Below are 26,040 nucleotides of genomic sequence, written 5' to 3'. Positions count from 1 at the left end.
ACCCGCCCGCCATGGAAACGGGAGTGCATAATAACGTGGCGGGTTTGGAATGACACAGTGTGAAAACCCGCCATCGTGGCCGGTGGGTGAAACGTAGTTTTACCCGCCCACTACCGCACTTAGTGCAAACCTGGGATGATTCCACCCTTTGTTTCAGTGTGGAGTGTCTGACCACAAGGTGCCTATTGGTCTACATGGACTATGTACTTACTGCGAACATTAGAGTATAAGATAGCTTTAGTAACTTGTGTTATCCTAACAAATCGTACATAACTGTAAAGATATACTTGTGGGGTATTCTTTTTCCGAATGGCAGGCAGTGACCAGTAGGGTGCCGCAGGGATCAGTGCTGAGATCCCAGCTATTCACAATATATATTAATGATTTAGATGAGGGAACTAAATGTAATATCTCCAAATTTGCAGATGAGACAAAGCTGGGTGGGAGAGTGAGCTGTGAGGAGGATGCAGAGATGCTTCAGTGTGATTTGGACAAGCTGAGTGATAGGGCAAATGTATGGCAAATGCGGTATCATGTGGATAAATGTGAGGTTATCTACTTTGGTAGCAAAAACAGGAAGGCAGATTATTAATTGAATGGCTATAAATTGAGAGAGGGGAATGTGCAACGAGACCTGGGTGTCCTCGTATACCAGTCGCTGAAGGTAAGCATGCAGATGCAGCAGGTGGTAAAGAAGGCAAATGGTATGTTGGCCTTCACAGCGAGAGGATTCGAGCACAGGAGCAGGGATGTCTTACTCCAATTATACAGGGCCTTGGTGAGACCACACCTGGAATATTGCGTGCAGGTTTGGTCTCCTTTTCTGAGGAAGGATGTTCTTGCTATAGAGGGAGTGCAGCAAAGGTTTACCAGACTGATTCCTGGGATGGAGGGACTGACATATGAGGAGAGATTGAGTCGGTTAGGATTATATTCTCTGGAGTTCAGAAGAATGAGGGGGGATCTCATAGAAACCTATAAAATTCTAACAGGACTAGACAGGGTAGATCCAGGAAGGATGTTCCCGATGCTGGGGGAGACAGGGGTCACAGTCTGAGGATTTGGGGTAGAACATTTAGGACTGAGATGAGGAGAAATTTCTTCACCCAGAGAGTGCTGAGTCTGTGGATTTCACTACCACAGAAAGTAGTTGAGGCCAAAACATTGTATGTTTTCACGAAGGAGTTAGATATAGCTCTTGGGGCAAAAGGGAGCAAAGAATATGGGGAGAAAGCAGGAGTTGAGTTGGATGATCAGCCATGATCATAATGAATGGCGAAGTAGGCTCGAAGAGCTGAATGGCCTACTCCTCCTATTTTCTGTTTCTATGTAGGAGTTTTGAAATATCGTTCATCATTTCATGTTTAATAAATGTTTTATTCTTTTGTTAAAAGTTCATCAGCTGACTCCTGTGACTCTGTTCAGAAACCTCACTCCACGTATCTAAACAAACAAAAGTTAGGAGCTCTCAAGCTGGGTCCCACCCTAGGATCAGGCTTGTCCAGTGGTAACCTCAGCTGGGGATCATAACACTACCTTCTTTAAATATATGCAGTGATATCCATGCGCTATAAACAGAACATTTGACAAAAGTGTTCCAGTGGATTGAATGCTTCTAATTACTGATATACAAGTAACAAAGTGTGCTGTACTAATACCCTGGCATTTTTATTAATGACACTTCATACAAAGGCATTTTTTTTGTGAATTATTTTTCAATTACTGCGCATTTGCATAGTTGACTTGATTTTATAGATTTAAGTGGCTTACAAACCTAGAAACTTACTATTAGTGATATTAGTGGATGAATGTTTAACGCATTTGTCTGCTGTTTCATGTAGGTGTTAACCTCTGTTTATTTTAAATGGGTTAATTTCAATACTGAAGGCTTGATTGAATTTTGCTTTTAATCTAGTTGCCATCAATTTAAAAAATACTCATTGCCTATAAAATTTAAAACACTGTGCTAGTTTAGGTTCGCAATTTTTCTAGCCAGACTAGTTTTATTTTAATTGAACCTGGAGCAGTAGTTGTGAATTAACTAATACTTCCCAAAGGCCTAAATAGGGTTCTGATATAAAGCATTGGCTGTTCATGTGCCCACATTTCCCTCCCATCAACCTCCCTGTTAAGTTCTTATGAAAGGATGACCAGATGAGGCAGTGGAGGCTTTGTTCAAGAACAAGAGATATTTGTCCAACACTGGCTCAACCATAAAATGATGCATGCTTTCTTCAAATAGCCAAAATTCTGTGGAATGACTGAGCTGTATCCCACAGTAGTGCCAACCCACTCAAGAATGTACTGTAGAAGAGGAAGAAATTACAATTTCTGATGATGACCAAATATAACTTAATTTCTCATCATTTAAAGGCATAATTTATCTCATTCAACTTGCCAATCAACGAAAGGCTTCTTAAGTTTGTGTTTGTGGAAATGTTTACTTGTACCTGTGGCTGATTACTGGAAATTGTGCAAAATGGTAGCAGGAAATAGTTGGAATTTATATGGCATGTCTGCAGTAAAATCTTTAATAGAATGTTATCTAATTTTTAAAGATCCTGCAGTGTAGACCTGATTTCTCCTTCTCAAATTTCCAGAACTGAACCCACTGTGGATATATATTTATTTAGTACAGCTGACATGCTCATTATTGATTCTCAAATTTATTTTATTCCTGGAGAAAACCTTGAGAACTGACTTGGGATTTTTGTCATTAGAATTGTCAAGTTCTTCCTTATGATAAAACAAACATCTGTATTCTTCAATGACCTCTGTATATCTCTCTATTGGCCACATCAACTAATTGATCAAATTAAATTAAATCAAATCAAATTAAACCTTAATTATAGGCAGTGATGCAATATAGATTTCAAGGAAGCTTGAACATTATCAGACATTGTCACATTTTGAAGAGGCCTAACTGTTCACAAAAAGCTTTCTAATTATTTATTAGTCTCTATGGTATGGTCTCTGTTTTATTTACTGGCTGAATTCAATGCTGCTGTTCAGCAGATTCTGGGAGAGTAGTATCTGTAATTTGTCTCCGCTGCTAAAGCTGGCTCCTTCATCCTGCCAAGAAAAGTTTTTGCTCAAAATTTTTGTCCAAACCTATTACATTTCGCATTTTCCCCAGTTGTGACATAAGGTCACAAATGTTAATGCTGTTTTTCTTTTTATCTCGAGTTTTAGTTGGTGTTCAAGTCTGGCAAGAGCTGGCTCAGAATAACAGCCAGCATTTATATAGTAATTTTAATGTAATAAAACATGTCACAGATGCTAGCACCCCAGAACCTGCATTAAACGATTGCCAGTATAAAAGCACATGTTCTTTTCCTCAAATAGAATTTAAAAGGAAGAGGCCTGAATGAGATCCAGCATTCTGGGGTCACTAAATAGTATGGTGGTTTAGACTGATGTTCTTGTACCTCTGGTTCCTAAATCTAGATCAGGCAATAGGAGAAAGGGTCTTTTGGCTGCTTTTAAGGGCTCTAAGAGAAATGGATTTAAGCATCCTTAAAAAAAATCCTAATGGCCACAATCTGCAGCACTAAAATACCCTTAATTTAATATAATGAACACAAAATGCCTCACATACAACTCTAACTTCTGTTTGCTGTGATGTGCACATCTTAAAGGGAACATTGCTTGTGCACAGGCTGTTCACTTCAAGTGCAGCACATTCCTGATTGCAGCTGGCTGTGCCCCCATGCAACTTAGAGGGAACATTGCTCATGTAGCACTGCTTTATCTGGGTGGCCTGCACCACCGGCCACTTCCTTCATAGCCCTCGTGGTATTGCTGAAAGAGAGGGGTGCACACGGGGGGCAGGCATTCTTGCGTACACCGAAGGCCTTGAATCAATGCTGCCCTGATGGCACACATCCCACAAGCTGATGTGTATTAGGATTCCAGATTTGGCCAACAAATGTGCAGGCAGCCTTTTCATTATTCGCTCAGCAAAGAACAAGTGTGAAGCTGCAAGACGGATTGTGTTAGTACAGTAGGGTTAATGTTATTTAAAGGGCCAAACACCCAACTTGCAGGTCAGAGAATTTTTGCAACTATTTTTATTGCAAAGTGTCTGGAAGTGCTCGGGGGTGTTTTTGGAGATGGTGTGAGTACCTGGATTTGCTCGAGTGTGTTGCAAATCCTCAAAGGGGGAGGCGGGGAGGCAGTGGACTAGGTGATCTGTCCACTCACAGGCTGCAGCTGGAGGCAGTAGTGGAAGTGTCTCTGGGTCTGAGGATGAGAGAGATAGAGGAGAAGCTGCCGAGAGGTTTAGCGCTGCGTCATGCAATATTATGAATTGGAGCCAGGCTCCTCCATGCTGATTGACAATAAGAGGAGGCTATCTGACAGGCCAGTCAATGTACCCAGCATCTTGGTGTGTAAGCCCATCAGCGCTGCCATTTGAGGTCTTCTGCAGCAAAACTCATCTGTGACCTCATCCTCTGATGCACTGGCAAAGAAATTATTATTTATCCCTGGCCTGCCTGCTGGCCATTCATGCTACGTGCTGATCCCAACTCTATACTTCTCTTCAAGGTACATGCAGTGCCAGTATTTGAACTGCGAATGACTGATCAAGAAACTGGTGTGGTGTGAGGAAGTGGGGGTGGGGGACACAAGATCCATGGCTACACCATTACCAACTTGCTCATCATGCCAGATCTGAGGATGATGGTGAACTGGGAATTGAGAAGGGGCATAAGGCAGGAAGAAGTTGTCATCCTCATTGCTGACAGTGACGTTGGATGCCGCAGGCTATCACAGTTGGCCCCTGATGCAGGCAATCATCTCCTCCATAGAAGTTACAGAGCAAGCCTTACAGAGCTGGGTTCACCAAGTTTGCATGCTGCCCACGTCGACCTGCACGGGCAGGTTGTGAATTGTGACCTCAAGTGTCGAAAAAATAGGGCTATCCAATTTCTAGTCCCAATTTTCTTTTAAAGTCTGAAAGTTGTTGTTCTGACCTCACAAAATGGTAATTATGGGAAATGTCCTCCTTAAGTTGATTAAAGTGCATTTTTGAAGACGTCTAGAGATAATTTTATCCTATATATCGAATGGAAATGTTCAGAATTATGAAGGGTTTTGAAAGATTGTTCGGAAAAGGCTATTCCAACCTGTTGGTGAGTTGGTAGCTCGGCAATATAAATTTAAAATCATCAGCAAAAGAATGAAAGGAGTATTTTTACATGCAGAAGATTGTTGAAACATGGAATGCCCTAGAAGAAATATTAGTGAAAGCAAAATCTATAATAGCTTATAAAAGTAAAAAAAAAGTATTGAAAATAATATATTATATAATAGACTAGTATAGTAAAAGAGTATTGAGAAAAGGAAGGGAAATTAGAGTAAATTAGAGAAAATAGCTTTTCAAACAGCCAATATCAGTGATGAGTTTAATATCTTCATGTGCTGTAAATTTCTATGATTCTGTATAATCTGATATGCCTGATTTTGAATTAATTGTGGATGCTGGATGAGAACAAATATTTTATTTCCTAGCACTGATGTTCCTCAATAAATTAAATCCCAAACCTAAGGCAGTTGTACATAGTTATACATGCAGTGTATTAAAGAGGTGCCCATCCCTTGGGGCAGAATTACAAAAATAGTTCATAATTTAAAAAATACGGGTTAAATCTGGCAACTATTTAGACTATATGGGGTACCAGGGTCACTTCCCTAGTAATTTCATATGGTGCTATCCACTCAGTACTGTTGGACTTATTTGTATTTTGCCATGGAGGTAACTTTTTTTGAGGGTTGTTTGCTAAATATTCTGGTCTTAGACTTTACTTAATCTGCTATTTGTGATTGTTGTTTCAGAATTTTGTCATCTGATAGCAATGTTCAAGACTTCCAGAAGCTCACAGAGATTCTGCACATCTTTCTAAATAATGAAGAGGTATTAAAATAACTTGCAGGAAGATAGAATGTTTAAACATTTCTACTCATTTAGTTATTCACAGTTTTATGCTGAATAATACAATAAAGGTTGATGCATAACAAATTAGTTACTTGATCCCTATTTGCATAAGAAAATAAATCTTGGAGATTACTCATGTTTCTGTTTGTTTTCTATTTTACCTGTTTAACTTTTGTTGCTATGGGAAGTTTTATTCAAATAGTTTATTTACTTGTTCCTTGCAGACAAATATTTATGTTACTGGAATCTCTGCGCAGGATTTGCATGAATGCTTTACTCATGAAGAGTACAGGTGAGTTGCAAACAGGTTTTTGTCTGACAGTGTAAACGAACATGCTGTGCGCAATACAATCTCAATGTGCATGCTATTGAGTCTCTGAATTGTTGCCTCACGTTCTGATATTTGGATGATTTTCTTTATTTAGTGCATGAGCAGAGCCTTGTATCATTGACCTAAAGCTATTGTTAATGTATTATTCAGAACATATAGGACTGGATCAGTTAAGGACAAGCTGGTATAGAATCCAAACTCCATTTGCAGGGCCATTATATCATCATTTACATATGAAATATTAAAAGCTTTAAGGCTAAAATCGAGTTTATGGCTGTTGATTCAGAGTTGTTGAACAGACTTTATTAGTTTGGAACAAGTAGAATAAGTGGTCACAACAAACACCTTGGATGGAAAAACACTTTGAATTCTGAGTGAAAAATTTCTAAGATCCTGACAGAATTGGAGAATCTATTGAGATCGCAGCAGCTTCCTCTGCACTTAGTTAACAGTCTGTGTGCCTATCTTGATCTGATTTTTTTTGTATCTGTGCTTTAGTCTAATTCCCTTGCATGCTACAGCTGAAATAATTTGAAATTGTGGATTGCATTCCAGTAAAGTCATTAATGGGGGCAAGGACAGTTTCCCATTTTTGACATCTAGTTACAGCATCAAGATATAACATGGCAAATGCAAACTAAAGATCTTTCTACACTTCTCCAGTAGGTTTAAACCCACTTGGCCCTATAAATGTTTTTCATTTCCTACACTAGCCATTCTGAAATTGCCAGTTTCAGATTAACTTGTGAAGAATTCTGTGTTGTGGTTCTCTGCCAAATAGAAATTAGGTTTGGAATGCCAAGACACACTGGAAGCACTCAACCAGCAGAGATCAGACTTTGCTCTTAGTAATTGAAGCTAGACTCAAACCCGGGTCACAGAGGTGAAAGTACAGCATGCTAATTCACTGTGTTGCCCAAACCATAAATAGGCATTATATTATAAACTAAAGTTAAAGAATTATCTTGTACTGCAAAACAACACTTCTATTGTTCTGATTAAAATTACATTTTTGCAGTTCTTAATTTGGTATAGGACTCTACTGTTTTGAAATTGGCTGCTGTACAGCAGCACAGATCTTATGTCTCTATTAATTATATTTCCAAATGCATCACTTAATAAGGAACACTATGCACATTGCAACATGTTATTTTCATGGCATGCAGACAGCCTGGAAGATTGAAAGGATATGTGAAGCTCAGATACTACCTAAGTTTAATGTGCATTAAAATAGACCAGAAAGGAGGAGGGGGTGATCCTTGTCTCTCTATCATCCCAATTTCAGGTGATTGTGAGACAGAAGAGGACTGAAAATTTCTGGCAAGTTCTGACCATATTTGAGTTGAGCCTGCAACAGGCACCTGAAGCTCCCATTGCAAAAAGGCAGGAATTGTATGTGACAACCTATCCATAGTTTATAATTTAGTCTGAGTTTGTTAATTTGTTGCTTGGACGGTTGCTGCATAAATATTAATATCCTGATTCAACTGTTGTGTGTTCAACATTTTCTATTTTCATTTGAGCGCACAAGTTAATTTCTAATTGTTTTCTCATTACATGAAGTGCATTTATGTCTAACTATACACGTAATTTGGTTTCCCTAAAGTTTCAGTATTATTTGGTCATAAGTAATGTAAAAATAAATAAAGACTTGTATTTCACAGCACTTAATCATGATCAAAGGACATGTTGAAGCTCTTGACAACCAACTAATTACTTTTGAAATGTAGTCATTGTTGTGATGTAAACAAATCTAGTAATCAACCTGCATCAGACACCACAAACAATAAGTAGATGAATAGCCGGTTAATTTGTTTTTGGTGGTGTTGGTTGAAAAAAAAGACTTGCATTTATATAACGCTTTGCATAATCACTGGATGCCTCAAAGCACATTACAGCCTCGGAAGTACTTTTTGTTTTGTAGGGTTGATGCCTGTTGGACCAAACATTGACTTGTTTGATCAGTGATGAATAGATACCTAGCACCAAAGCATCACAAGACCCAAAAGTCCAATAGGATGAGGATCAATGTTTCAACCCTAAAACAGCACAACTGAGGAGAGGAATTCCAATTGTAGCTCGCAACAAATCTGGAAAATCTTCTCACATCTAACACAATTCTAGAACAGTGGGACCTAGAACAGTTGTACTAGACTCCTGTGCCCAAACCATTGGGTTTGAGCGTCATCGTCACCAGAACTTGTTCATTGGAAACAATGCTGAAATATGTGACCACCTAGAACAAAAACAAGTAGCCTTCATTGTCTGGCAGAAAAGCCCATGGTTGCAAGTGAAGAAAGCAGCATTCCAACAGCTCAAGGCTGACCCTCCCAAAGACACATCTTGCAGATAAAGGACATGTAGTAGGAAGAGAGAGCCTGAGCGATCCAACAATATGCTTACTGTCATGATATGCAAAGCTTTTTTGGAGCCACTAGAGCCAATCTATAGACCAAGGTCAAATGGACAAAATCACCTTCGTTCACAGGATGGTGTTTCTCCTTTTAAGGATGACAATGCCATCCGTGAATATTGGAAAGTAAATTTTGAACAACTTAACTTTGAATCCACAGTGGCAGCTGATACTCTCCAGGGTATACCCCAGTACCCTGTGGTAGAATCATGGGTGAACCACCATAGTTGGGAGAGCTGCGACAAGCAATCAAATGGATGAAAAGCAGCAAAGCCTGTGGCCCCAATAGTATTCCACCTGAGGCCTTCAAAGCTGGCTGACTTTTGTTCCCATCAAGACTCCATGCACTCATCCTATGGATTAGAGAAGGAAACGAATTGCCCTCTGGCTTCAGAAATGCAACAGTTGTAACTATCTTCACAAAGGGAGATAAATCATGGTGTGGAAGGTATTGGGATATTTCCCACTTGTCCATAGCAGGGAAAATCCCTTTTATTCATTTACGGGATGTGGGTGTTGCTGGCTGGGCCAGCATTTATTGCCCATCCCTAATTGCCCTTGCGAAGGCGGTGGATTTGCAAGCCACTTTTGGTCTCTTCAAGGGAGAAATGTTGGCAACAACATGAGAACTCTCAGCTCTTCTAATATGCTGTGGAATCTTTAGCAATTTCCTAAACTATCAGAACAGGAAGTGAGCTTCAGTTTTAATGCCACATCCAAGAAACAGCACCTCCAATGGCACAGTATTGCATAGTTAAATAGTAATTACAGCACAGAAACAACCCAAAAGGTCTTCATTGAATCCCATCAAAATATCCTTTTATTCCTTCCTCCCTCATATGCATATCCCCTTAAATCCATCCACTTGTTGTGGTAGTGAGTTCTGCATTCTAGCCCCTCTCTGGGCAATGCAGTTTCTCCTGAGTTACCTATTGGATTTCTTAATAACTATCTTATATTGATGACCCTAGTTCTGGTCTCACCTGCAAGTGAAAACATCTTCTATACGTCTACCCTATCAAACTCTCATAATCTTGAAAATCTCTAGGTCACTCCCCCTCACCCCAACCCCAAGTCTTTCTCTAGAGTAAAGAGCCCTACACTTACAATTTTTCCTTCATAGGTGTGAATCTCTCAGTTTCGGTATCATCCCAGTAAATCTTTCTTGCACCTTCTCCAGTACTTCTACATCCCCTCTATAATTGAGACCAGAACTATGCACAGTACTCTCAAGTGTGGTCTGATAAGGACCATAAGACATAGGAGCAGAAATTAGGCCATTCGGCCCATCGAGTCTGCTCCGCCATTCAATCATGGCTGATAAGTTTCTCAACCCCATTCTCCCGCCATCTCCCCGTAACCTTTGATCAAGGTTCCATACAAGTTTCACAACTTTTCTGCTTTTCAACTCTCTTCTTGTAGAGCCGAATCCCTCGAGATGTTGAAAGTCGAATCCCCAATCCAGTGCAGGGGCTAGTGGGGCAGGTGTTGGTAGTGGTGGGTGTATAGGGGATGATGGGGGAACTTGTTCCCCTGGGCCCATAAGCACTGTGAAGGCACTTGCCTTCTGTTCTGTTTGCTTTTTTTTTTATGGCCTTATTAACCATTTACCAGGACGTTGCCTGGGCTGGAAAGTTTTAGTTATGAGGAGAGATTGGATAGACTGGGGTTATTTTCCCTGGAGCAGAGGAGATTGAGGGGGGCATGATTGAGATGCATAAAATTATGAGGGGCATAGGTAGGGTAGGCAGGAAGGGACTTTGCCTACTGGTGGAACAATCAATAACCAGGGGGCATAGATTTAAGGTAAGGGGCAGGAGGTTTAGAGGGAATGTGAGGAAGAATTTTTTCATCCAGAGGGTGGTGGGAACCTGGAACTCACTGCCTGAAAGTGTGGTAGAACAGAAACCCTCATAACATTTAAGTAGTATTTGGATGTGCACTTGTGATGCCATGGCATACAAGGCTATGGGCCTAGTGCTGGAAAATGGGATTAGAATAGTTAGATACTTGTTTGACCGGTGCAGACTTGATGGGCCAAAGGGCCTTTTTCTGTGCTGTAGACCTCTGACTCTATTTCTAGCGATTAATGTATTTGTAACACCAGATTCCCCTCTCCCTTTGCCCTATTTAGAGGTTCATCAGGAAATTTTAACATGGGGGTGCAGGTGGGATTGAGTGTAGACGGGTGGGTTGAATGACTAAAAAATGGAAGCATTTGGGAAGCCAACTCCAATCTGCTGTCCTCCAGCTTTTACTCAGCAGGACAAGGGTCAGACAGTCAGCCTATTCCCCGGAGGCAGGTTGGCATTTTAAATGTTAATAAGGCTGGAAGCCTTGGATATAACCTGCTGTGGTCGGCCGGGTTTCCCAGACTGCAGGAAACCTTGGTAGCTGCAGCAAGTCAGGGACAGTCTCAGAGAGAAGGCAAGTGCTTTCACAGTGCTTGTGGACCCAGAGGAACAGGAGTACTGGCTCTGCAAGTTCCCCCCCTCATCCCTTATACACCCACCAACTCCTTCCCACCCCCTGCACTGGATTGGGGATTGGACCTCCACCGTCTCACCCCCCCCACCCCCCTCCAAACACACCACCACTCCCTGGCGTTTGGGGACTGGATCTCACCACACTCTAGGATCAAAATAAAAACAAAGTGCAGGAAAAACTCAGTGGGTCTGACCGTACCTGTGGAGAGAGAAACAGAGTTAACGTTTTGAGTACAATATGACTCTTCTTCGGAACTGACTAGGATCAAACCAGTCCTCCAAGAAGTGTCCTCTTTATTCTTCTTACCAAAGTGTACCACCTAATTGATCTATATTATGGTTCATTTGCTAATTGTACACCCATTATGCAAGTTTCTTCATGTCTTCCTGTATTTTATGGCACTCCTCTCCAGCCAATTTGTGTTGCCCACAAAGTTTGAAATTGTACTTCTGATTCCAGAGTTTAAATTGTTTGTATATTTAAGTGTCGGCCTAGATTAGGCTTGGAACAGGGCATCTGGCTCAGAGACAAGAGTTTAACCAACTAAGAGAAGCGTCCACAAATATAGCAATTTGATGTATTATTTGGGTTTAAATAACATAGGATTTCCAACTCTCCAAGTACTCCAAGTTTAGGCTATACCTTAGATATTTTCTCAGGCCTAGGAATCCTGGTCACTCCAATAAGTGGTCTTGGTGTGTTAAATTTAAGAGTACCGTACTTCTCATTATCTAGGTATAAAATAGCGTAATCTAGAAGTGTGATCTCAATGGATAGCCTATGTATTGTGGTGGAATGAAATATGAAAGGAGATGGATATGAATTAGTAAGCAGCTTTATTTCACAGGCAGTCAGTGAATGTACAGGGTAACAGTAAAAACTAATTTAACTTACTTAACTCAATCTCACTTTCTTTCCCTGAAAACATGGAAGAAGAAAGTATGTGTCCCATCCTTTTCATTTCTTGTTTATGGTCTTGCTTTTCTTTCAGACCACTTCTAACTGCAAAAATTGCTTTTAATTTTTGACTTCCAGTATCCAGGTCTCCAGTTGTCTGCACATATAGTCCTTTGAATGCCCAGCCAAAGGGTTTGTTGCAGCACTGAAGTCCTCTTCCTCCCTTCGAGTATGAGCTTTAAAGAAACTATTGTCAAGGAGACCATCCTAGCTGATGGGCCTGGAATTGGACAATTTACCCTTACCTATATTGTCTCATTTTGAAGCAGTTTGTTAGCTGTTACATTGCCCAAAATGGCCTGTCTTGTTTTACGAACACATGAAATAGGAGCAGAAGTAGCCATTCAGCCCCTCAAGCCCGCTCTGCCATTCAATAAATCATGGCTGATCTGTTTATGTTTTGAATTCCATATTCCCATCTAACCCCGATAACCTTTAATTCCCTTGCCTAACAAGAATCTAACTACCTCTTCCTTAAAAATATTCAATGAACCCACCTCCACCGCCATCTGAGGCAGTGTTCCAAAGCCTCTCAACCCTCAGAGAAAAAAAATTCTCCTCATCTCTGTCTTAAAAGGGCAACCCCTAATTTTAAAGCAGTGCCTCCTAGATCTGGAGTCCTCTACTAGAGGAAACATCCTTTCCACGTCCACCCTGTTAATACCATTCAGGATCTTATAAACTTCAGTCAAGTCACCCCTCACTCTTCTAAACTCCAGCGGAAACAAGTCCAGTCTGTCTAACCTTCCCTCATATGACAACCCGCACATTCCAGGTATTAATCTAGTAAACCTCCTCTGAACCACCTCCAGCGCATTTACATCCATCCTTAAATAAGGAGACCAAAACTGCACATCGTATTTGAGATGTGGTCTCACCAATGCCCTGAATAACTGAAACATAACACCCTTTCTGTTATGTTCAATTCCTCTTGTAATAAAGGATAGCATTCCATTAGCCTTCTTAATTATTTGCCGTACCTGCATACTAACTTTTTGTGACACATGCACTAGAACACTGCACCTTGGAATTCTGCAGCCGTTCTCCATTTAAGTAATACTCTGGTCTTTTCTTCTTCCTGCTAAAGTGAACAACTTCACATTTTCCTATATTATACACCATCTGCCAGATTTTTGCCTATTCACTCAACCTACCTATATCTGTCTGCAACCTCCTTATGTTCTCTTCACCACATATTTTCCTCCTTATCTTTGTGTCATCTGCAAATTTAGCTACCATGTCTTCACTCCCCTCATCTATATAATTAATATAAGTTGTAAAAAGTTGAGGCCCCAGCACAGACTGCTGCAGGACTCCACTCGTCACATCCTGCCAATCAGCAAAAGACCGTATGCATACTCTGTTTTTTGCCAGCCAGCCAATCTTCTATTCATGCCAATATGTTACCTCCGACACCATGAGCTTTTATTTTCTGCAATAACCTTTTGATGTGGCGCCTTATCAAATGTCTTCTGGAAACCCAAGTACAGTACGTCTACAGGCTCCCCTTTTAACCACATGTTGCTCCTTCAAAGAACTCCAATAAATTGATTAAACATGATTTCCTTTTCACCAAACCATGCTAATTCTTCCCGATTACCTTGGGTTTCTTCTAAGTGCCCAGCTATAACCTCCTTAACGATCGATTCTAACACCTTCCCCACAACAGACATCAAGTTAACTGGCCTATAGTTTCCGGTTTTTGGCCCCCCTTCCTTCTTGAATAGAGGAGTTATACTTTCCAGTCTGATGGAACCTTTCCAGAATCTAGGGAATTTTGGAAAATTAACACCAATGCATCTACTACTTCATTAGCCACCTCTTTTAAGATCTTAGGATGAAGCCCATCAGGACCCAGAGACTTGTCAGCCTGCAGCTCCATCAGTTTGCTCAGTACGGCTTCCCTAGTGATTGTAATTTCACCAAGTTCCTCTCTCCCTTCCACCTCCTGATTTGTAGCTATTACTGGAATGTTTTTTGTATCCTCGATAGTGAAGACAGAAGCAAAATATTTGTCCATTTCACCTGCCATTTCCTTATTATCTACTATTAACTCACCACTGTCACTCTAGAGGACCAACACTCACTTTACTTTCTCTTTTCCTTTTTAAATACCTGTAGAAACTCTTGCTTTACATTTCTAACTAGCTTCCTCTCATACTCTAATTTCTTTCTCCTGATTAACCTTTTAGTCATTCTCTGCTGTTCTTTATTCTGACCAGTTATCTGACCTGCCATTCATCGTTGCGCAGTCATATGCTTTTCCTTAAGTTTGATGCTCTCCTTAACTTCTTTAGTTAACCACAGATGGTGGGCCTTTAGAATTTTTCTTTAAAGCAGCAATATACTTCTGAGCACTCTGAAATACCCCCTTAAATGCCTGCCACTGCTTCTCTATTGATATATCCTCTAGCCTAGTATCCCAGTTCACTTCAGTTAGCTCAGCTTTCATGTCCACATAGTTGCCCTTATTTAAGTTTAAAATATTAGCCTTAGACCTACTCTTCTCCCTTTCAAACTGGATGTAAAATTCAATCATATTGTGGTCACTGCTACTAGGGATGCCTTTACTCTGAGGTCATTAGTTAATTCTGTCACATTACACAATACCAAGTCGAATATATCCTGCTCTCTGGCTGGTTCCAGAACATGCTGTTCTAAGAAACTATCTCAAAAGCATTCTGTGAACTCCTAATCCAGGCTACTACTGTCAGTCTGATATTTCCAGTTTATGTGAATTAAAATCACCCATGATTATTGCTGTCCCTTTATCACAAGCACCCAATATTTCTTCTTGTATACTTTGTCCTACATTGTGGTTCCTGTTAGGGTCCTATAGACCACTCCCACTAGTGACTCCTTTCCCCTACTATTTCTCATCTCCACCCAAACTGATTCTACATCCTGATCTCCTGAACCAAAGTCATCTTTAACTATTGCACCAATGCCATCCTTGATCAACAGTGCTACTCCTCACTTTTACCCAGCTTCCTATTCTTCTTGAATATCATATACCCCTCAATGCACATCTTCAGTGCTCACAGCTTGTGACCTCCCCCTCACCTCTTCTTCATCTTTTTAAAACATATGTAGATTTAAAACATACGCTATAAACATAACTCAAATCTCTAAATATTTTCTATTTAAAATAAATCAAAATTCCTGAACTGTGACACTTGGTTATTTCTAGTTGTTTGTGTGTTCAAGAAGGCAGCTCACAACCACCTTCTCAAGAGCAATTAGAGATGGGCAATAAATGCTGGCCTGGCCAGCGATGCTCAGATTCCGTGAAAGAATAAAACTATTGTATCTGTGCATTACATACATACAATATATAAAATGGACTTCCAGATGTGGTAGTGGAGGCAAAGATCCTGGAAACAGGAACTGACTGACGCTACAGTGGAGGGACTTTAGGGTATTTCCGGATGGATAAGCTAAGATGGGACAAATAGCACTCACTAGAGAAAAGGTACTGGGAAAAATAATGGGACTAAAGGCTGAAGAGGAGCAGAGTACCTAATATCTGTTATTGCGAAAATACTAGAATCCATTATTGAGGAGCTGGTAACAGGATATTTAGAAAATCATAGTACAATCAGGCAGAGTCAACTTAGTTTAGCAAAAGGGAAATTGTGTCTGACAAATTTATTAGAGTTCTTTGAGGATGTAACAAACAAGGTGGATAAAGGGGAACCAGTAAATGGTAGTATATTTGAATTTCCAAAAAGGCATTTGATAAGGTGTCACATATAGTTACTGCACAAGAGCTCATGGTGTTGGGGGTAATATATTTGCAAGGAAAAAGGATTGGCTAACTAACAAAGTCAGGATAAATGGATCATGTTCAGGTTTGCAAACTGTAACTAATGAGGTACCACAGGGATCAGTGCTGGGGCCTCAACTATTTACAACCTATATTAATGACTTGGATGAAGAGACCGATATATTGTAACTAATTTTGCTGATGATACAAAGATAGGTGGGAAAGCAAATTATGAGGAGGACACGCTAGGCCGGATTTTCGTGGAAGTGGCGAGAAGGTCGAGTCAGGAAATGTCCTGACTTGTCAGACCATCATCTTTTAAAGGCCCTCCCCATCATATTTTCATTCCAGGGAAGTGGAATAAAAACCATTCAAAACATTAAATCTCCTCAAGTGATTAATATGATGTAAAAACAAACACTTATTCACTTAGCACATCAAAGGCAGATAATGCTTTCATAATCTCTTAACACTGCTAATCAAAAGGTGAACACTGATCCCTGCTGAGATATGTGTAGTTTTTGAAACGCAAACAAGCATTCATAATTGATCAACTGTCAAAGCAAACTCAGAAATCTAAACAATGGAGTCCATTGAAACTGATGAAACCAGATGGTCTTTTTTTCTAAACTACATCAGATGTCCTGTCAATCATAGCAGTCTAGGAGCAGGTGGGTACTTTTTTTCTCTAAGTGAAAGTTGCTAAAGGGTTTTTCCCAGTTTAAAATGGCTCTTGGCATTGAAATAATTTCAGATCATGACACTAGAGTTCCCAAGAACGGTGTTCTTCAGTTTTGAATGCATAGTATTAATATCTAATATGTTCTGTTGATGGATGTTAAATACTTAGTAGTTTAAGGTGATAAGGTGAACAGGTGTTGAGTATTAATTAGTTACTTTACATACAAATGAATATAATTAAGAGTCAGCCAGCACAGGGAGAGATTGTGTTAGAGCGGAAAAGTAATCTCTGTGGCAAGCAATAATCAGTCTCTCCCAAAGCATCCTAGTCTCAGTATCTTCTTCATAACCAGGCTTGGGAGTTTTCTCTGATATTGGTAGCAGAGAACGGTTGCCTGAAAGTGAAGATTGGAGTAAGGTTTACATCCACTCAGAAGGTTAAAATTGGAGTTTTTTTTTGAGAGAAGATGGCAGTTGGAGACTCTTTGAAGAAAGATGACTGAAACCAGGTACAAGATTGCAGGATATGATTTTCCACCATGTTTTGTGATTGATGGGAAATAAAGCTGATGCATGGACATGATTTATGTCTCTACTGGAAAGAAAGCAAGGTGTAGCTCTGGCACTTTCACTCCTGCTAGGAGCAAGATCAGCTGCAAAGTATTCTCGGAACTAGATGCTCAGGAACTGAACAATGAGAAGGTTTGGACATTCTTTTAAAATTCAAGGATAAAATTTATATGAAAGATGACTCATTGAATGCCCAGGAGGCTTCGCCAGACTTTGATAAATTTAGAAAAAATGGATGATTCTTCCGTGAAAGAATACATCATGGAGTTTAACCAACTATATACGAGATTGCAGCGATTCCACGTGGAAATTCCTAAATCAGCACTTGCCTTTAAATTATTGGACTGTGCTAGGATACCAAACATGAATAGGCTTTTGGTTTTAACCAGAGTTAGATTCAAAGAGAGAGAAGCGCTTTTGGATCAAATGTCCGAAGCCTTAAAAAAAAGATTTTCCAGAAGGCATTTGTTTCCGGCTGCTTTTATGGCCCAAATGGGCTCATCAGCAGTGACACCAAAGATGGAGGATATATTGCTAGCAGCATTTTGAGACCGTTCAAACATAGGGCCAAAACGTCAGCACAAAAGAAGGATTACAAACAAAAAGTACGAAGACAGACATCCCTTTGGGAGCTATAACTTTCGGCGGGAGTTGGGCAATTTTGGAAAGAGAATGAACCCCAGGAATAACCAAGGGGTGGTCAGCAAGTGCTTCAGATTTGACGCTGAGTATCATTGTGTTGAATTGCCCAAAAATGAAAACCAGGGCTTTTGAGACAACACATGACATGGAAGATGAGAAGGACAATACTGACCAATTAGAAGGAATCTTATTGGTCACCAGAGGCTTCAGTCCGGTAATGAGTATCCTAGTTGCAGATTCGTTCAGTTGCGCAGTTCTAGATAGTGGGTGCACATCCACGGTATGTGGGGTGGACTGGCTAATATGTTACATGGATTCTTTAGGTAAGGAAGACCAAAGTAAAATCAAAGAATATAACATTTCTACTTGTTGCAGGTTCAGTGATGGTAACAAGTTGAAATCACTAAAAAGAATAGTAATTCTGTGTAAAGTAGCAGGAGTAAATCACTTTATCAGTACTGATGTATCGAGTGAAATATCTTTATTGTTAAGTAAGCCTTCAATGAAAAACACCCAAATGAAGTTGGACATGGAGCATGATAAATCGATTGCCATTGGGAGATCTGTAGATTTGCAATTTACATAGTCAGGACGTTATTGTATTTCTTTAAGGCCTATCATCTCTAGACTGACTGCTAAAGAGGTATTGGCAGCTGAGGATAGGGATTTAAAGGAGAAGAAGCAAATTATTATAAAATTGCATTGACAATTTTCACATCCCTCTTGCCATTGACTGAAGGTTCTGATAAAGGATGCAGGGGTACTGGATGAGGAATATTAGTGAAAACGTGATATTTGTAAAAAGTACAGGAGAGCGCTATCACGACCAGGAGTCTTCCACTGGCAAGAGACTTTAATGAAACTGTAGTGATGGACCTCAAAGCATGGAATAAAGAAAAAAATATTTTCTACATTTTGTAGATGTAGTGACCAGATTTAATCTCTCAATGGTAATTTATGGTAAGATAATGGAAAGATGGATAGGAACGGAGCTGAGAGCACCAGCTAAATTCTTAATGGACAATGGAGGAGAACTTGATAATGATGAATTCAGGAGTATGTGTGAAAATTTGTGTACTGTAGCAATGCATACAGCAGCAGAAAACCCTTTTAGCAATGGGATATGTGAGAAAAATCATGCTGTGATTGACAAAATGCTCCAAGAAATTTTAGCTGACCAACTGAATTATAAATTGACAACTGGTCTAGTGTGGGCAGTGCATGCAAAAAACACGCTTCAGATTGTTGGGGGCTACAGTCCCTATCAATTAGTTTATAGCAGGAATCTGAAGATACCGTCAATAATGTGGGACTATTATTAGTTCTATTTTTGCAGAACATTTGAATGCCATGCATGCAGGAAGCATTTATTAAGGCAGAGGTTTCAGAAAAACAGCAGGGGAGCTCTGAGGTATCGAGTCAGGCTGTCAGAAATAAACTTTAAGCCTGGGGAAATGGCATATATGAAAGAGAAGGGTAGAAAGAACGAAGAGGCCCAGGAAAATTTCTACGCGCTGATGACAAAACGGTAATCATGCAACATGGTAACCAAACTGTTAGAGGTCATTCCATGTGACTTACTGGCACTGATTACACATTGACAGAACCTGAACAGATGATGCATCATGCACTACACACACATGTATGCCAGACCTATACAAACAACAGATTGTGGCAGATGACAGGCTAACTGAGAGTAGACCAAATGAGAGTGAAGATCAGGATAGGGCCATTTACCACAAAGATCAACTACAAAAGTTGAAACTAGGGTGGCGTATATTCCAGAAAGGGCTAATAAGTAGAAAAGGCAGGAAAGGCCACAGGAAAATATAAAAAAATTGGCTGAATGTATAAGACGGGGAGATATCAGATCCATGGATTGGCAGAATGGAGTAAAAATGTGGAAAGCCAGGAAACTTAGACAGTGGCCTTATGGTGATCACAGCCTAAGAACTTGTGAAAGGAAGTCTGGTCGCAGGAGGGACAAGACAAGTAACAGTAGTCCAGATAGGGACAAGAGATCTAGTAGGGGGCGCAGTTTAACAAGGGCAAAGACCAAAGAACAGTTGAGGGATGGCGCAAGAAGTAAGAACTCCTACGATGGAGAAATTCTAGTGACTACTAATAAGTTAGATGGTAAATTGGTAAAGGAGGCAAAACAAAAGGAACTTGACAATTGGAGAGAGTTTACATGGAGGTGCCAGACAAAGGACAACCAACATTGTACCATAGATGGATATGTACAGAGAAACTACTTCCCGATGGTCTGTATAAAGCTAAAGCCAGAATTGTAGCTTGGGGATTTGGGAGACAACTGGGCAACCAGGAAATTGGAGTAGACTCCCCAACAGCAGGAAAAGTAAGTTTGAGGGTTTTCCTAGAACTTTTAGTGACATACTCATTAGTATGTAAATCCATTAATGTCAAAGCAGCATTTTTGCAAGAGAAATGATTTCAAAGAGAAGTTTTCTTAAAGCTTTCAAAAGAAGCTGGAGATAGGTGAAATTATGGAGGCCAAATAAGTGTGTTTACGAGCTAAACAATGCATCCAGGGCATGGTATTTTTCAGTTAGGTCTGTACTACTAAAAGCTGGTTGTCTTCAGCTAAAAGTAGATCCAGCAATGTTTTCTGGTCCTATGAAGGAAAACTAGCAGGCATTTTTCACATAGATGATTTCCTTGGCGGGGTGGGGTTGGAAGTTGTACTTCTGGACGTTTTAAGTATGGAAGGTTGGACATTAGATAAACTAAGTTGGGAATAATCTTAATTCAACAGTCCTACCTAGAGAATGTTAATAGGATCCTGATAAAAATCAGGCCAGATCCTCATAAAAGAAAGACTCTACAACCAAGGAATTGCCCTCTTAATTGTCGGGCACACGCATAAGTTGGAAGCGCGCCCACTGACATTTAAGAGGGCAATTAAGCCCATTAAAGTTCCAATTGACTCTGATTTTTCGTGATCCGTCCAACCTTACGTTTGGCGGATGGGCGAATCTGCCAGACAGACTTTGCGTCTTGATGATGAAACTTCATCCAAGGGCAGGATGAGGTTTCTGTTATTAAATTTAAAAAGCTTTTGGGCAGAATTTTCATCATCTGTATGTTCAGGTGACTGATTCTGATGCGTGGATGTATTTTCTGGATTTAAAAATCTTTATTGGTTGCTTTTAAATTCTTCAGCACCCTGAGGCAGCTTTCTGGGAGCTTTCATTCCTCGCTCCCCTGAGCCTGTGCTTATGTCAGCACTCGCCCTCCCACCCCACCCCGGCAGCACCGAGCAATTCAGCCAGTGTTTCACACTGGCTGCCCATTAATTGGCCAGCCAGCCTGAAATCGTGGTTGGGGACTGATCGTGAGTGGCGGTCCTTTTCCTGGACACTCTCGGGCCCACCAATTGCACGCGCCCGCCAAACTAAAAACTCTGCCCATTATGTTTTCAGTGGGAAGGAATGATAAATGTTGACCATTAGCCTGGGAATCAAAGAAAGCAGTAGTTTAAAGCACCTTAGCTGCAGAGATATTTGGGCTGATAGAAGCGACAGATATGGCTATGTATTTATTGAGTATTTTAAAGAAACTCCTGCATAAGGGCAGCCGAGGAAAAATGTGCCTATAGAATGCAATATAGACAACCACTCCCTTTGGGACAATGTCCATTTGACAAAGAGTGTCATGGAACAAAGGTTGACGATTGATTTCACATGTATAAAAGAAATGCTGGAAAAGAAGTAGTTTTCCAAAATAAAATGTGTTGACGCAAGTCACCAGTTGTTGGATTGTTTCACAAAAAGAACTGCTTGTTGAAGAAATTGTTGAATATCCTCTAAGAGGGACGTCTTGTGTTATAGTGGATAATGAGAACACAGATTTTTATTTTGTAACTTTTTTTTGTTTTCAAGACGGGGAAAAAAGATTGACTGTATAATAAGATAACGTATTATCATTTTTGTATTATTTCTTATGAGTAGTTTTTGTTTGCATATCAATTTAATTTTAAGAAAAGAGGGGAATCTGAGTATCTAATAGGTTCTGTTGATGGATGCTAAATACCGATTAGTTTAAGGTAAAAGGTGAACAGGTGTTGGGTATTGATTAGTTAACTATACTCAGATGTGTATATGAAGAAGAGTCAACCAGCACTGTGAGCGATTATGTTAGAGTGGAGAAATAAGCTCTGTGGTGAGCAATAAACAGTCTCCGCCAAAGCATCCTAGTCTCTGTGTCTTCACAACTAGGCTTAAGAGTTTTCTCTGACACAGTAGCACTTTTTCCAATAGGAAACATGCTCTAATGCATCTCAACACTTACGCAATGCTGATCTGTAATGGTCTACTTACTTTGTAGGACAGAACCCTATAAATGTGAGGTTGTCCAGTTTGGCGTGAAGAATAGAAAAGCAGTATATTATTTAAATGGAAAGAGACAGCTTTTGTCCCCTTGCTTATGGAGGGATATACTTGCATTGGAGGCAGTTCAGAGAAGGTTCACTAGGCTGAAGGGGTTGTCTTATGAGAGAGGTTTAAGCAGATTGCGGCTATACTCATTGGAGTTTAGAAGAATGAGAAATAATCTCATTGAAATGTATAAGATTCTAAGGGGGCTTGACAGGGTAGATGCTAAGAGGATGTTTGTTTCCCCCTGGGGGTGGAGGAATCTAGAAAAAGGCACAATTTCAAAATAAGGAGTCTCCCATTTAAGACGGAGATGAGGAATTTCTTCTTGCGGAGGCTCATTAATCCTTGGAATTCTCTTTCCCAGGGATCCGAGGCTGGAACATTGAATATATTCAAAGCTGAGTTAGACAGTTTTTTGATCTACAAGGAAGGTGAGAATCATGGAGGGTGGGTGGAACTAGGAGTTATGACCACAATCGGATCAGCCATCACCTTACTGAATGGCAGAGCAGGCTCGAAGGGCTAAATGACCTAATCCTCCTCCTATTTCTTATGACCTTAGTCTCTCTTACTTATAATTTTCATGTAAATACATAAGGAGTTATGGTGCCTGCACTGGAGTGCTGCTTTTTGCTGCATTAGAGTGCTTCAGTTGGAGTTTGGGTGAGAGAGGGAGTTCAGTGGAGAGGGAGTTCAGTGGAGAGGGAGTTCAGTGGAGAGGGAGTTCAGTGAAGAGGGAGTTCAGTGAAGAGGGAGTTCAGTGAAGAGGGAGTTCAGTGAAGAGGGAAGGAAGGATCCTTTCATTTTCTACTTTTCCTCAGTAAGAAGAATGGCAGTCTTGGTGAGTAGGACCTGGTGAGTATTTCTTCTGTCCTTAATATCCTCTAAACTAGCGGAAGTAAAAGTAAAGGGAGTAATTTAAGGGTAAGCCATGACAGGGCAGCTTGGTCAAGTGGAATGCTGCTCTTGTGCGATGTAGGAAATCAGGGACACTTCCATTGTTCAGGGCAACCACCTATACAAGAAGTGTCTCCAGCTGCAGCTACTCAAAATCCACATTTCGGAGCTGGATTTGCGTCTGGAGTCACTGGAGCATCCGCAAGGATGAGATCTTTGTGGATACCATGTACAGTGAGGTGGTCACACCACGGGTAACGAGTGCACAGGCAGAAAGGGAATGGGTGACCGCCAGAGTAAAAGAACTAGGCAGGTAGTGCAGGAATCCCCGGGTCCATCTTTCTCTCTAACAGATTTCCCGTTTTAGATACTGCTGGTGGGGATGGTTTATCAAGGGAATGCAGCAAGAGCCAAATATGTGGCAGCACGGGGGCGGGGGGAAGAGTGGGAGAGCAGTAGTGGTAGGGGATTCTGTTGTATGGGAGTAAGATGGACGTTTCTGCAGCTGCAGACATGACACCAGGATGGTATGTTGCCTCCCTGGTGCCAGGGTCAAGGATGTCACTAAGCAGCTGCAGGACATTCTGAAGGGGCAGAGTGAACAGCCAGAGGTCGTGGTCCATATCGGCACCAACGACATAGGTAAAAAGAGGGATGAAGTCCTGAAAGCAGAATATAGGGAGCTAGGAAATAAATTAAAAAGCAGGACCTCAAAGGCAGTAATCTCAGGATTACTCCCAGTGCCAGGAATACAATAGACCAGATGAATGCGTAGCTGGAGAGATGGTGTAGAAGGGAGGGATTTAGATTCCTTAGGCATTAGAATTGATTTTAGGGAAGATGGGACCTGTACAAGCTGGATGGGTTGCACCCCAGCAGGACCAGGACCAATATCCTCAGAGGGGTATTTTCTAGTACTGTGAGGGAGCGCTTAAATTGGACTCGCAGGGGAATGGGAACCTGAGCGGGGAGACACAAGAGAGCGAAACAAAGATAGGAATGAAAGACAGATAAGTGGAAAGCAAAAGTGGAAGGCAGAGGAAACAAGGGCTAGCAGCAATAGGGCCATAGTACAAAAAAAATGTGTGAAAATGTTACAAAGACAAGTTGAAAGGCACTGTATCTGAATGCATGGAGCATTCGCAATAAGGTAGACAAATTCACAGTTCAAGTCGATGTAAACAGATATGGTATGATTGCAGTTACGGAGACAAGGCTGCAGGGTGACCAAGGCTGGGAACAGAATATCCAAGGGTATTCGATATTTAGGATGGTTAGGCAAAAAGGAAAAGGAGGTGGTGTGGTGGTGTTAGTCAAGGAAGAAATCAGTGCGATAGTGAGAGAAGATATTCGCTTAGAAAATCTAGATGTAGAATCAGTCTGGGTGGAGCTAACAAGGGGCAGAAAACATCACTGGGAGTTGTCTATAGGTCTCCAAACAGTAGTAATAAGGTAGGGGATGGCATTAAACAGGAAATTACAGATGCATGTAATAAGGGTGTTACAGTAATCATGGGTGACTTTAATCTGCATATAGACTGGGCAAATCAAATTAGCAATAATACTGTAGCAGATAAATTCCTGGAGGATGTATGAGATGGTTTTTTTTAGACCAGTATGTTGAGGAACTGACTAGGGAACAGGCTATCCTAGATTTGGTATTGTGCAATGAGAAGAGGTTGTTAATCTTTTTGTGCAGGGTCCTTTAGGGAACAGTGACCGTAACATGATAGAATTCTTTATTAGGATGGAAAGTGAAGTAGTCCAATCTGAAACTAGGGACCTAAATCTTAACAAAGGAAACTACGAAGGTATGAGGTGTGAGTTGGCTAAGATAGATTGGGGAACTTCATTAAAAGGCATGATGGTGGGTAGACAATGGCTAATATTTAAGGAACGAATGTATGCATTGCAACAGTTATACATTCCATTTGGCGCAAAAACACAACAGGAAAAGCAACCCAACCATGGCTAACAAAAGAAGTTAAGGATAGTATCAGATCCAAAGAGGAGTCATATAAAGTTGCTAGAAAAAGTAGCAAGCCTGAGGATTGGAAGCAGTTTAGAATTCAGTAAAGAAGGACCAAGAGATTGATTAAGAGGGAAAAAATAGAGTATGAGAGTAAACTTGCAAGGAATATAAAAGTGGACTGTAAAAGCTTCTATAGGTATGTAAAAAGAAAAAGATTAGTGAAGACAAATGTAGGTCCCTTATGGTCCAAAACAGGAGAATTTATAATAGAGACAAAGAAATGGAGAGCAATCAAGCAACTACTTTAGTTCTGTCTTCATGGAGGAAGACACAAATAACTTCCCAGAAAAGCTAGGGAACCAAGGGTCTAGTGCGAAGGAGGAATTGAAGGAAATTGGTATTACTAAAACAGAAGTGCTGGAGAAATTAATGGAACAAAGCTGATAAATTCCTAGGGCCTGATAATCTACATCCCAGAGTACGAAACGAAGTGGCCATGGAAATAGTGGATGTGTTGGTTGTTATCTTCCGAGGTTCTGGAACAGTCCCAGCAGATTGGAGGAATGTAACCCCACTATTTAAAAAAAAGAGGGAGGGAGAAAACAGGGAATTGCAGACTAGTTAGCCTAACATCAGTAGTAGGGAAAATGCTAGAATCTATTATAAAGGATGTGATAACAGGACACTAAGAAAATATCAACAGGAATAGACAAAGTCAACATGGATTTATGAAAGGGAAATCATGTTTGACAAACCTACTGGAGTTTTTTGAGGATGTAACTAGCAGAATAGATAAGGGAGAGCCAGTGGATGTGGTGTATTTGGATTTTCAGAAAGCTTTTGATAAAGTCCCACAAGCGGTTAAAGTGTAAGATTAAAGCACATGGGATTGGGGGTAATATATTGGCATGGTTTTAGAATTGGTTAGCAGACAGGAAACGGAAAGTAAGAATAAACGGGTCTTTTTCAGAGTAGCAGGTGGTGACTTG

The 26,040-nt window shown here is 40.6% G+C and overlaps 1 protein-coding gene across 2 annotated transcripts in view; it reads left to right on the top strand.

The window, feature by feature from the left end:
* swt1 (SWT1 RNA endoribonuclease homolog) overlaps nucleotides 1-26,040 on the top strand; it is a 163,303-nt gene that overhangs the window by 127,864 nt on the left and 9,399 nt on the right. The window contains exons 17-18 of one of the 2 annotated variants that reach the window (XM_078561405.1): nucleotides 5,839-5,917; nucleotides 6,163-6,230. In XM_078561405.1, coding sequence (XP_078417531.1) covers nucleotides 5,839-5,917; nucleotides 6,163-6,230 — 147 coding nt within the window. The remainder of the gene's footprint in view (nucleotides 1-5,838; nucleotides 5,918-6,162; nucleotides 6,231-26,040) is intronic. The other variant, XM_078561406.1, reaches the window with a different exon arrangement.

This window comes from Cetorhinus maximus, chromosome 17 (genome assembly GCF_964194155.1).
Source record: "Cetorhinus maximus chromosome 17, sCetMax3.hap1.1, whole genome shotgun sequence".
NCBI classification, from domain to species: domain Eukaryota; kingdom Metazoa; phylum Chordata; class Chondrichthyes; order Lamniformes; family Cetorhinidae; genus Cetorhinus; species Cetorhinus maximus.
This window is presented reverse-complemented; position numbering and strand designations above follow the sequence as displayed.